This window comes from Chionomys nivalis, chromosome 3 (genome assembly GCF_950005125.1).
Source record: "Chionomys nivalis chromosome 3, mChiNiv1.1, whole genome shotgun sequence".
NCBI lineage: Eukaryota > Metazoa > Chordata > Mammalia > Rodentia > Cricetidae > Chionomys > Chionomys nivalis.
Genome location: NC_080088.1, coordinates 37028321 through 37042537, shown reverse-complemented (window position 1 = coordinate 37042537; position 14217 = coordinate 37028321). Strand labels below are relative to the sequence as shown.

Sequence of the window (14217 nt, the reverse complement as noted above, 5' to 3'; positions counted from 1 at the left end):
AGCTCTCAATTGTTTTTATTTTAAAAAGGCATGAACATGAGAGTGGCAGTTGCATACTGGAGACATAAGAGGAGTTGGAAGGGGGACATGGTAAGCAGTTAAGATCATACTTCATTGCATACTTTATAAAATTTTCTTAAAACAAACAAAACAGCATAGTAGAGCACACCTAGAGCTCTCTGGCAGTCAGCCTGGACAAATCAGTGATGTCCACGTTCAGTGAGAGAAGCCGGCTCCAACAACCAAGTGTAGGGATTTAGAGGGAATCATGCAATGTCAACCTCTGACCTACACACACACACACAAACACACGCACCCCCACACACGCAAGTGTAGGGATTTAGAGGGAGACATGCAGTGTCAACCTCTGACCTATACACACAGGAATACACACAGGAACACACACACACATGCACGCACACATGCAAGAACCTGTGCGCAAGCACAAATATCTTTCTATTAGTCCACCATTTGGAAATTCAGAAAACGCTGTCAATTTCTCTAAAACCCACAATACTGAACTTCTTACTTTTTTTTTTTTTTGGTTTTTCGAGACAGGGTTTCTCTGTGGCTTTGGAGCCTGTCCTGGAACTAGCTCTGTAGACCAGGCTGGTCTCGATCTCACAGAGATCCGCCTGCCTCTGCCTCCCAAGTACTGGGATTAAAGCCACCGCCCAGCTCCTTTTTTAAGTTTTAAAATAAGATCTATAAATACAAGACTTCCAGGCAGAACACTATTTCTTATAGGCAAGTAAAACAGAGTTCAAAACAGGAAAACAGCCTCTTTAGTGAGTAGGAAAAATATTCTTTAATCATCCTGTACTGAGCAACTTGTTCATTTTCTTTTTTTTCTTTCATTATTATTATTATTAATAATCATTTTTTCTTTTGGTTTTTGGAGATGTGATTTCTCTGTGTAGACCTTGCTGTCCTGGAACCCACTCTGTAGACCAGGCTGGCCTCAAACTCAGAGATCTGCCTGCCTCTACCTCCTGAGTGTTAGGATTAAAGGTGTGTGCTATCGCAACATGGCCAACTTCCAAGGATTTAAAAGTTGCTGACAAAGAGAGGTCAAATGTTCTATCAAACATCAGAGTAAAAGACAACAGCTTTTGCCTAAAATTTTTATCACAAAATAATTTTAACCCACAATTGAGTTTCCAATTCTATCTCGAGGAACCTTTGTAATCGAGAACTACTCTCTTCATTTACTTCACACGCTCCATTAAAAAAAAATAAACTGAAAGGGTTCATGCCGGACCAGCCAATGTCCCAGCTCTTATTAAAACTTCATTTCTGGAAGAGGGGAACTTCATTTCTAAAACACATTTCTTAGTTTTTCTAATCTCTGCTTTTACACACACACACACACACACAGGCACGCACACAATAAATAGGCTATATGAGGAATGAGACTTCAATAACCTGGTCACTTTGCAGGAACCTCCCCACCAGAGGCTCCCTCCCAGACACAGACACACCCCTGGTCCTCCACGGTGAAAGTGCCCTGGCCAGCTGACAGCAACTGTGAAGGTTCAGGGATGGCTGCACTAGGCTCAGGCTGGAGCTTGTCAGGAACCAGCATCACCAGTGACCAACAAAACCAGATCTAACCCTAAAGGAAAGGTTCAGGGCAGTGCTCAGTCACTGTGACTGATTGCGACCTCTCCTCCCCATTTCTCATGACTCAAACCCCCTGCCTCTATCTCTCGTTCCTCTGGTTCTGCGAGTGCCTGTCATTTACTATGTCTTGGGATCTTAGGACTGGAAAACACAGTAAACTGATATGTGCTTTGGATCACTGTTTCATTGGAGAAGGACGCAGAAAAATGCTGACATTTACATGGGTGTTGTCTATCTGCCCTTTCATTCAGAAAGGTTTGCGCTAGCAGGGCTGTGCTTGACTTGAGCAAGCCCAAGCACACATCACATTGTGTGAGCAGGAGGGGAGCAGCTGCAGCCAGAAGAATCATCTGAGAAATGGTCTGGAGACTCAGGCCATGTGTGACACTGAGGCCTGAAGCTAAGGAGAGGAGCGGCCTCTTACACAGGAATCACTACAGAAAGCGCGGGCTGAGCTTACAGGATAATGAAAACGAGTTCACACACCTTGAGACTTCTACATTGTCTCCCATCCCCAAAGCCTTAGCAGTGGTCTGCAGTGACGGCATGTGGTGGAGCACCCCTCTTTCTGTTTTCTGCTTTTATTTATGGCTTTTCTTGCTTCACAGCTTCTGTTTTCCATCTTTTCCCAGTTTCTTCTCTCCCTCAGAACCACTCGCCCGGTTTTGTCCCATTCTGCATTTTTCTTTCAGATTTGTCAGACACATGGTATCAGACCCAGCTGACTGGCAGTATTGAGGTAGTAACCCTGACAGCAAGAGCTGGGGCTCAGAGCCAACCTGTGTGCTCAGTCAGGTGCCAGCGCTGGGTCCAGCCTCCTGAGTATGAACATCTAGATGTCACACAGACAAAATGAGGATTGACATATGCAAAAATCAGGCTGGGGGTGTAGTTCATGGTGGAGTGATTGCACAGCATGAATCAGGCCTTGGGTTGGACTCCCCAGCACCCAGAAAACCCCCAAAACAATGAAACAAATCACACAAGTGTCTTGTTCTAGATACGCGTGGCAGATGCTTGCAGCCATGTCTAGAGTCCACCTACAAATTTTAGGTTACCACGTCCCTGATAATCTCGGCACATTAAGGCACTGAATTCAGGTGCGGGTAGGTTAGCAGCTCCAGGAGGATGGACAACAGGGGATGGACTTCAAAGGTTATGTTCTAGTTTCTATTTTTTAAGCGCCTGACTTATTCAGTACAGTCTCAAGCAGAGTGCTGCCTGTGAGAGAAGACTGAGAGCTGCCTTAAGTCTGGAGATGCAGCCCAGAGCTCCACAATATGATGACTTTTAAATTCCATAAATGCTCTGGTCTGATCCAGCCAGTGAGCTCTGAGGTTATGACCCTGGGTGGACACTGTGATCTTGGAGCCAACGGAGTCCTGCTGAATCTGTTAACTTAGAGTGGTCTCCAACTCCACCTGGGTTCAGAGGTCTGAAGACATACCCTGGATCTGGCAAAGAGCAAAGTCAAACAGCAAAAGTAAGTCTAGACAGGCAGCTAGCACAAAACTGAAGGAAAACATGCACGCGGAGCACATTTTATTGAGGACGAGAATGAAGAAAAATTCCTTGACCCACAGCCTGAACTGCACTGCATGCCTTTCAGCGTTCTGCTTTCGTAAAGAGCAATCAGCTACACGTGAACATCTGAGTGACTCATTTGGAACTGGGAATGCGCTTCTCCTCGTCCTCTTCAAATAGCTAGCTGGCACAGTTCCCATTATCCCAGAGGAACATATCCGCTATTTGACCTTAGCAAATCCGGAGTGTTCGGTGTAGTGCAGCCAGGATCTCTGAACTGACACCACACAACACAGCTTTCCTGCCTGTTCACAAGGAGGTTTCACATGACTTTAACTCAGACTGGGTTACAGACATCCCAGCCTATGGGGAAAGGATATGTCATACCAGGGTCACAATCACACCTTCCCATTTACGGGCCTGGCTGAAGAATACACAGTATTTCAAAATGTAACTTGAACACCATGTCTTTAAAGACGTTTGACAATGTAGACATACATTTTAATGCATGGTTCTTTTAGTATAAATCTAAAATTCAAATCTAGAAATGAATAGTTCTTTCAGTATAATTAATTTGAATGTACATTAGTGATAGACTTCTAAAAAAGTATCTAAAAGTCATGTAAACATGTTATATATGTGTACCATCCTGACAGGTGACCCTATATGAATACTTACCAGTGACTTAACAAGTCTAATAAGCCTTTGATGGAGTCAAATCCTCTTTTCTGCTGTGAAGGTTCTCTTTAAGGCCATGCATTTGTTATGAATCTCAATGTAAATATCTGATATTCAGGCTATCTGATATGCCAACTCTGTGAAAGGGTCCTTCAACCCTCAGGTTGAAAACCATTACTGGAGATACTTCAAAAAAAAAGTCCAGAGGGCTGCTCAGGGTGACACGCCATGTTTGATAAGCCCCAATATCCCAGGAATGCTGTAGCATCCATCCATCATCTCCCTGGCTGCCTGGAATTTTGTGATACTCCAGACCTCTCAGCTCCAGCATCACCTCTCTCTTAACAATCCTACTTCTTCATATAGTCACCAAAACACTCTTCCTAAGCCACTAATTTTCTCATGTCCACTGAGCCTAAAAGTTCACCAGTGACTCACAATCAGTTCAGGAATGAATTGGAACTCTTCCCTGGCCCTAGGCCTTCATTCACTGTACTCATCCTTCCAAAGTTCTCTCTTACATCCTGAATTAACACATCTAACATACATCTCTAAGCACACACTTTATTTACATGAAAGTTTCTCAACTTTGACACTGTGAGAATCTGTGGGCCCTGACATTCTTTACTACTACTACTGTTGTTGTTGTTGTTGTGTGTGTGCGCACGTGCACACACACACACGTCAGAGGACAACCTAAGGGAATCAATTTCCTCCTTACACCATGTGCATCCTGGGGATTGAACTGAGGTCATCAGGATTGGCAGCAAGGACTTTTACCAACGAGCAGTCCTAGTAGCCTATCCTGTTATTCTTCATTGTTGGGGAGACCTGTAACAACACAGGGTTCCAGCAGGATCTCCTGGCTTCTACCCACTAGATGTCAGTAGATCCACGTCCCCTGAAATGTCAACAATCCAAAACATCTGCAGATAGTGTCACATGGATAAAGATCATCTTCAGCTGAGAACCCATGGCTTAAACTTTCAACTTCACCCATTAGCGTGGGCCAACCTCTTGCTATAAAATAACACCTCTGTTTTCCTTTCATGCAATCTGTCCAGCCTGGAAACTTTTTTCACTCCAGTGACTGTGAGCAGGAGCCTCAGTTAAGCCGTCATCTGTCCTATGCAGTCCTCTGTACTCCAAGGAGGGAGGACTGACCAAATGACTCTTTTATGGATGTCTGAGTACTCAATCTGGTCACAGTCTAACAATGCTATTTATCTCTATGCTACCTTCTATACTGCTGGCTCTGGGGGTTGGTATGGGGGCCTCTGGCTACTACATGCTGTGTTTATCACAATACACCTAACAAAGGAGGTACTCAAAAATAATGATGGACTCAATGGATGAAAAAGTAAAAAGTAATCCAGGTGTAGAAATATACGCATTCAATCCCAGCACTCAGAAGGCAGAGGCAGGAAGATCTCTGGGAGTTCTAGGTTAGTCTACTTTACAGAGTGAGTTCCAGACCAGTCAAGGCTACACAGAGAAATGCTGTCTCAAAAACTAAAGGAAAATAAAACTGTAAAATATAGATATTCTATAATAATCACCGCAGGTAAGAAAAACAGGCAAGTCCTGTTCAGTTGAATACTCTCAGGTGCTATGACATCAGGCTCTATCAGAAATCATGTCTCATTTTTATGAAAATATAAAACAGGTACAAATTAATGTTAAGAAAGCAAACTCACAGCTTGTAGGTACCGGAAAGACATGATGGGGCCACTCAATGCCCCACAAACACTGCTATCTTCAAAGTCTCCTTCTTCAAGTAGGAATTGCTGGCCTTTAAAATGTTCCTTTTCATAGGCAACCCACCTAGAAAAACAGGAGACGCAAGTGAGCCACTGATAAACCTAGTTTTAAGAAAGCAAGAGAGAAAAGTACGACGATGACAAGGAACAAAGTTATTCGTCCAGTACTCAAAATGACCTTGTTTGTTTTCAGGCACAGAGATGGGCAAATGGTACGCATCTCGTGGATCAATGAGTTTTACAGTGTGGAAACATTTCCCAACAAAAGGTTAATTGTAGCACTGCAACAGAGCAAGCTCGTTAAGTGCTTGTGAAATGGCTAGTGCCGTGTCTCACACGGTCAGAGAATAATTTGCCAAGTAGAAATAATGCAAAGTACACACAGCCAATGAGAGAAGTTTCAACCCCACACTGAAATCCAAGGAAATCATTTTCATTACGCCAATTAAGCCCTTCTAGAACCAAGAAAGGACTATTTTATTAATCATTTACTCAGGGTTTAAGCCAAAGGAACCCTTCACCCAGCTACAGATAAAAAAATAATACAGGGAGGTTTCCCAAAGAGAAACTGGAAAAGACTACTGAGCTGGAATCCTGTGTGTATGAAATGTCTGTCTGTAATACTTATGGGTGGGAAAGCTTCATCCTAGCGTCTTGTCTTATCAGTACCCATCGTGGAAACAGGAAGCATTTCTGCAGAGTACTTTCCAGGGACACAAGCTTCCTGAGTTCTACTCTCAGAGCGCCAGGAGACACTGATAAGCATTACAGGCTTTTAGACTCGGCTGGGAACCTTACCTTTTTATAAAGATTACACCACAGTACCTAATGCAATGTGAGCATAGATGACTCACAAAATGTGCTGCCTAAAAAAAAAAAAAGTAGCCTTTACCTGGATGATAAAGTGAAGGTGGGACCTTTCTAAGGGATAGCCTGCAAGGTTGACTATTCTTAGCCTCCAGATTAGGGAATTTCAGATTCAGAAACATGAAGGAAAAAAAAAGAAGCCCAAGAAGGCTGCTTATGATTATTATTATTAATTATTCTCTCTCCACCCCTCTGAAGCCGTGTGCATATATAAAACCAAACTCTTTTCATACAGCACAAAGCACTACGCATGTGGCCATCCTTCATCTCTCTTTACCTTCTGTTTCTAGGAGTATGCAATGCTAGGGAGTGGAATTCCACAGGACGCCGAAAGAGCCTATAAGCATACTAGTAAGTTTCAGTGAGTTTGAAATACAGACAGTATTAACATGATGATTATATTCTTAAACTATAATGTGAAAATACATTTCACAGAAAACATAGTCTAAGCTTTCTTTTGTATCAAGGAAGTTATTTGAAGCCCATTTTGAACTATATTTGACTGAGAAAAATAATGAAGAGTACCAAGACTTTAATGTTAAATGATGAATTAAGGGTTTTGTTTCTGTTGTTGTATAGCCCTGGTTGTTCTGGAACTCACTCTGTAGACCAGGCTGGCCTTGAACTCAGAGATTCTCCTGACTGCTGGGATTAAAGGCAAGATCATCAGTCTTACTGACCTCAGACTCCTCAGTGTGGGACAGGGATGAAAAAGGACCTGTACTCTCCATATATAAAGCTAAACAGCTAAAAAGCCAAGAAATGAGACGTGTTGCGAACAATCGAGCTACCCTGTGATTTCTAAGTGGGAGCATGGTGTTTTACTCCGTGACTGTCACATAAGACTCAAAGTGTGTGTTCTCTATCACAGGCCAATCTTTTCTTTTTTTTTTTTATAAAGCAATTGTAAAAAATAACAATATTCATCACACTAAATTTTAGCAGATGACTTTTGAGGCAGACAACCAGTTTTAAATCCATCTAGGTAACAGGGAAAAACATTTAGGTTTCTGGAGGAAAAATAGACAAAAACCTTCTATAGCAGAGTTTTAGCAATATACATGTGTGTTCACAAATCAGGGACTATTATAATAAACACAGTATTACAAATACTCACAATAGACTAAGAACGTATCTACCCAACTTTATCTGTCCTTTCAACACCAAGTAATGCTTTTAATTCAGGGATAAGTAACTAAATGATTATCGGCATACCAGACCAAGTATCAATACGACCTATTTATCTTATTAGCATTAGAGTTTTCTCCTATTCTCACTAGGCTGGTATGGCAATCAGTCATTAGTTCGTGCCACAACTAGAGAACTGAAGGTGACTGTAGACAGGTTCACACCTATGGATATTTTAAAAGCATCATTTGCTAGAGAGGCATTAACAGGTTCTATGATATTTCATCAATGCTTGGTATTAAAATGAACCACATTCAAAACAACCACCATGTGAAAGGACATATGAGAATGTTTCTTGTTGGATCCTGGCACGGGCATCTCCACAGCAAATCTTCTACGAGCCAAGTTTCTGCTTGGTGTTTTTACCCTCCCAAGAACACAAAACAGGCAAAGACCAGCCTGGTTACAAATTTCTTAGCACTTTTGCTAGAGTAACGCCGATTGAGGCTGGGGTCGCAGTGACACCCATGTGTTGTGTACATTTAGTGGTTTTGGATGGTTTCATCCAAAGTGCTTCCAGGACAGGAGACTACAAATGTCAACACCTTTGACTCTGGGATCACAGGGCTTACTCTATTACTTTAATGAGATAACTCACTACCTTAGAGCCTAAGTTAGCCAATATGAATAGATCAACAGAATAGCAGATTAAGAAGCTAGGCCTTCCCCCAAGCTCATAGTCTGTAAAAAAAATAGAAATTTACCTTGTAATTCTTCTATGGTATTTTAGAAATGCTAGGAATTGAAATTTTACATTAAATACATAGTATGGTTTCTATTTCAAAATCTTGATAACCAGTAAGTCTTTAAAACCAATAAATAGGCCCAATCACTATTAAGTTATGCATTCTACTTACATATTACAGAAGGGAGATACATTAAGGTTAAGGTTGGCTGGCTGTGTCTTCTTTAGCATATTGCTTGAGCTAATTGCCAAAAGTAGGCTAATAAATCATGTATTGAAAATATGACACTCACACTCCACCAATGACACGAATTGATCCAATGCCATGGAAGTCCTTATCACTTTTTAAAAACTTAGGGACAGAATCTATATGTTCACTAAATTCTTTGGTATGTCCGTGGAAGTGAGGTTTTTCATAAAGGATAACCTGAAAGACACGAAACTGTTATTTAACGTATTCATACTGTACCATGGATAGACTTTAGTGGCACTAAAGACAAAACATGAATAGGGTGCAACATATGCTTTCAAAGTTAATTTCACAACAGAAAACAGCATTTGACATTCACAAAGTATGTATGCGCCATTATCATTCTTTGGGCCAATTATTTTTTCTCGTGCTTCTTTCACATCAGTGTGCCTGGCTATTATTACATTTTTCTGCTTACCCAAGCACTAGGACCTCTGTGTAGGCTAAACTGACTTATAGATGGTTCTTGAATTTTCTTTGTATCCTCTTGTGTTGTGAATTCAGCTCATACCCTATGAAAAACCGTTGGAGCTTCCAGCACATAAAACTAAATTACCTACTGAGTTCAAAACTCAAATACACCTTCCTATAACACCTTGTGCTTTGTATAGTTGTTGATAATTGTTGGAAGGGTGGAGGTATGAAAGTTTTAAATGTAAATGCAATACTCTCTGAAACAAAGAACGGACTGGGAAGCCAAGCATTTTGCTAACTGAATATTAGTTCAAATCTCGGGGTGGAATACTGAGCAGAGCAGGAAGCACGTGGACAGCAGTGGAGAAATATTACCACAGGGCTCTCTACTGTTTTGATGTCTTTACCTCTCAAGGACCCCTCCCCTAAATCCATCGCTGTGGTAACAGTGTGGATCTCTCCATACCTCACCCTTCGTCCTTCCTGTGGGTAACGGGAATTATCTGTATACAACTAAAACCAAAGATCTTGGTGATAAATCCCTAGGCTTAAGTATATAAAACTGTTAAAACTTATACCTTATTTCTAAAAAAAAAAAATTGTAACATTATAGCCCCCCAAAAAATTACACACTAGCTTTCACAGGAAGCTATAATAATCATTGATATGTTATGAAGTTAAAATATATAAATATTATACACACAATGAAGTTTTATTCAGTTTTATTTGCTGCATGGGATAATAGTAAAGTAAAAAGCAGTACTCATGAACAAACTCTTATGACATCAATGTTAATTAATTTCTAATTGGCAAGTTGTGATTACTTATAAAAATCAGTCTACTCACAGAGGCCTACAATGTGTCAAAGTGCAAACGCCCCAGGATAGCTCAGCCTTTCACACTCAAGCTGTGACTCACACCACTTGGAGGCGGCAGCAGGAGTCACATGAGAGAGTGTCACAGGTAATTCTACCTTTATTAGTTAGATCAACACCTGCAACCTTTGCTGGGAAACTTTGAAAATCTGGCCTCATTCACAATCAAAACAGCATACTTGAGAAGGGAGATGAGGCTGAAGTTTTCTTAAGACTCGGATGACCCCAGTGTGGTGTCGGGGTGTAAGACATGCACTGAGCCATGCAAGTTTTAAACGAATCCATCCATGTGACTGAGAAAATCACAGTCAATTCAGTAACTTGTGATGTGGAGGAAAGAAGGGGACCGGAGGCATGGCATCTCACTTTGTGAAAAGCGAGGACAGGTGTCGCCCTCCATACCCAGCTCTGGCTGGAGGGACTACTTCCTATCTTTGAAGGCTGTTTGCATCTTTGACCACAGAACAGATTTTCTTCCCATCTCCCCTCACACACATATTTGTAACTATTTCTTCCTCCTGTAACATGCTTGACCCTGTCACTTCTGCCACCCAGTTCGCATTGCCTCTACCCTCCCTTTCAGGCACTCAAACTTGCAAACTGACATCCATCCAACAGGAGCTAGCCGTATCTAACTCCTCTGCATTGACCTCTTTCCAAGCATTGTTCTCGAATCCTGCTGAGTTCACTGGAATTCACCTGAGTACCCAGCTTCAGTCACAGCATGGAACGAAAATCAAACCTGCCACCTTCTGACAGTGTGTCTGCGGGAGATGGCAGCACAGACCTCCAGGCCTGTAAGCTGTCTTCACTCCCCATTCACAGTCACAGACTGGGCCCTCAGAAAACCTTCCACACAGTCACTTCTAACTTCTGCAGCCTCCACTCATTAGGACGGGTCTCATATCAAAGTACTTAAAGATTCGTGGTCAGTCTGAGCTGCCCGACAGTTCAAGACTTACCTTCAAGTTCATAGGCATTTCCACTTTCAGTCCGCCCTAAAGGTGACAAGATATTTAAAAGAACAATGTAAATACATAAGAAGGGGGAAAGTAACCAAGTTATGTGTAAGTTACAAAAATCTCATTAGCTAAGACAATGCAGCAGTCAAATTTAACTATAGTAAATTCAGAACCCTACAGTAGTCAAAACCAAGTCAGACTGACTAACTTATATAAGTATGGACAGGGCAAGAAATTTTTAAAAGCTTTCAGATCAGAACACAAAGGACCTTTAAACAAACACAACCAATTAAAGATTAAATTGCAGCTGTAGAGTATCCCAAACAGAAGAATGAGGCTGCTAAAAACTTCAGACGATACCCTTGGCAGAGCAGATTTCTAAGGCCAGTATTCAAACGCATCCCCTAGAATCACTCAGGCTTTCTAAATTAGGGCACGGCCCCATCTCCACACCTCCTCCCCCGAGTTCCACAACACAGCTGATCATACCTAACGGCCTGTCACATCGAGAGTGTACAGTATAAATAGTAACACCAGTCTCACAGAAGCCCTACCTGCATAACGGTAAAGTGTTAAAAATCCTACTCCACATTCTGATGTTGCTTAAAGTTCCTGCATTTGTCCTTGTTTCCATTTTCCAAGGCACAGGACCAAGCATATTTTATCACATAGCCTGCACTTAATCGAACAGCTTGCTCCTCAAAAAAAAATAAGTAAGCTTGCCACAGAGATGCTGCAGGCACTTATTTAATCTTTAACATGGTAAACACTGAAAGAGCAACCAATTTATTATTAATGCTGAGTTTACCATCCATTATTAAACTGGAAGAGACAATCTTCTACAACTAATTTTCTAATTAGTATCAACAAGAAAATCTCCAGATTTTAATAAATATTTAAAATTTCATGCAGTACTTATTTTTTTAAAAAAAAATTCTACATATTGCCTGCCAGAGTTCTAAGTAAATGCAAACGTTCTGTATAACATGAACACACAATATACAGTCTGCCAATTCAGTGGTGCATGCATTCGTGTCTTGAGACTGCGGGTTCTCAGCAGTGTTCCCTCTGCGGGGGTGGGTGCCGGGGAAGAGGAGAGCCTTGGGTGGAACCTGCTTACCATTTGAAGAGGATGCAGTGATTTCATTTCCGCTGCAGAAATCTCAAAGAGCCCCTGGTCCTCCTCCAAGATTGTAGCTTGCCCCTTAAAATTAATATCTGGGTAGGCCAGCCAACTAGACAAGGTACAAATGGTTGGTTACAGTATGGTAATAATACTTCAGTTTGGCTCTATAAGAGGAAAGGGGGGCATTGAGAAATTCCAGGATTACACTAATAAAAATGTAGCAAAGTAATTAGTATATGATGAGGAATGGTCACATGTTAAGTGCTTATATTCATGTACTCTCTACCTTATGGTAGAGTAATGTGTATTAATTTCTGCCCTAGAATTTTCTAAGACCTAAAACACGTGGTACCTTTAATGACAGCAGATGACAACTTAGAAAGCAACACTCAACAGCCAATCTTTGCGTGCAGGTAACCCCACAGGGTGGATCACTCATCAAGGCAAGAATGACTCACCTTGGCCTTTCAGGAACAGGGAAGTAAAACACAAAGCAGTGGCTATGCTGGTGTGGGCAATGGTCAACTGAAAGAATCAACAGCTAACACAAGCCAGACATCCTTTAGGGTCCAAGTTTTTAAGTCAGGGACATGTTCTTACTTCCCAGTTCCCAAATGTGTTAGATAAAAAGACAACGTGATCCATCTATCAAGAAGGCTGGGGATTCTGTACCTGCTCCTAGGAGTCATACATCAAAGCCTTAATTGGATCCAGAGAAGGACAGCATCGGTTTTAAACCAGGAAGTAGTCTTTCTTCGGTATCCGGAAGCATAAACAAGACTAACTAAAACTTCAAAATTCATAAGTCATCTACTGAAACGTGAAGCAAAAAGGTTAACTGGTGGCCTTTAATCGCTACATCTGAGAAAAGTCGACACATACACTCCCGACTTCACCATGAAGGACGCGGACTTGGGGACATTTAGTTCTTCCAGGTTGGGCACAGCTCGATGGATGTAGATAGGGCAGCACCCAGGGTCAGACTCGGGGCACAGCTCTATCTCCGGAATGCTGCAATCCTGGAAAAGAAAAACTGCCTTTGAAATCAACTAGAGACACACAGGCTAGTGTTGTAAACACCCTGGACACCCGGTTACAATGCTTTTATTGTGCACTGGGAAGTCTCCATGAAGCAACACAAGGGAGAAACTGGTGATCCTTAAGCAAATTTTTAAAAACAGCTTTCCTTGGGAATCAAATGAATAATGCAACAATCACATGAACGTTGCTGGAAAAACTACTGTCTTGCTTTTCTTTTTTTTTTTTTTTTTTGCTTCATTTTTAAAATACTTCTCCCGCTAAGAATGACTCAGTTACTAAACGATTTGAGGGCCAAAGGCCTGCACGCTTCCTTCTCAGGAGCCTAACAAAGCCTAAAGGGAGGAAAGGACTTAAATAAAAGCTGATCTCCTGGGGGACATAAAAAATAAATAATGGAGAGGCACCGCCCCTCTGGTGTGTTTATCTAATTTTCATCAACAAAGGAGAAGGAACTAGAGGTGAGGGAAAGGAAATGTGCTTTCCTACTTGTGGGACTCTTATTTGTTCAGTGCAAGTTGGCTTGATGATAAAAGGTATTAGGAAATTTGACTCTGTCCCAGCCTTTAAAGATGGGACACCCACTGTCACACCTTCCTTTAAAACTACGCTTGCCTGGCTCTTTTTAATCCACTTCCACTTCTGGTACAAACTGCAGTAATAACCGCAACCCACAACTACGAGTCAGGCGAGAGCACCTTTAAACCCTGAACTTCTGAGAGCACCACTCCCTGGATCAACACACATCAGACTGCTCTTTGGTTTTGGTTTTCTACAGCATCATGACCCACACTCACTTTCCAGAGCTCTGCAGTCGCAGCCCAACACTGGCCTCTGCAAGTTTTATACATGCTGTTCATGATGCATCTAAAGAGACAGCCTTCTTTATTAAGGGGAATTTCTTATATTCAATAATCTCTTGAATGATGTTTAAAAATACTGTCTTTTTCTTAAGGAATTAGAATCACAATGATTTTTCCCTTTTCCAAAATTACAGATACCATTCTGTTCAAACATACAACCTCAGAAACTCAAGAGTGTTTAATCATACAAATCAAGTTTCAGTAACCTGATTCTCACCTCTAATGCTTGAAATACAAATAAAGGCATTTTAATAAAATGAGTATATGCAACAATCAAAGATACCACTAACTAGAGACTGGATGACTTCCTTTTAATTAGAAGTTTTACTATTTTCAATTTTTTAAACTTTCCACATGCTGAGTT

General features: G+C 41.4%; 1 protein-coding gene across 2 annotated transcripts in view; it reads right to left on the bottom strand.

Annotated features, from left to right (window-relative positions):
- Positions 1–14217, bottom strand: part of Crybg3 (crystallin beta-gamma domain containing 3) — a 117695-nt gene that overhangs the window by 40954 nt on the left and 62524 nt on the right. Inside the window, exons 8-12 of one of the 2 annotated variants that reach the window (XM_057766026.1) lie at positions 12835–12971; positions 11947–12061; positions 10827–10862; positions 8619–8752; positions 5523–5649 (exon numbers count right to left, since the gene is read on the bottom strand). In XM_057766026.1, the coding sequence (XP_057622009.1) occupies positions 5523–5649; positions 8619–8752; positions 10827–10862; positions 11947–12061; positions 12835–12971 (549 nt within the window). The remainder of the gene's footprint in view (positions 1–5522; positions 5650–8618; positions 8753–10826; positions 10863–11946; positions 12062–12834; positions 12972–14217) is intronic. The other variant, XR_009056891.1, reaches the window with a different exon arrangement.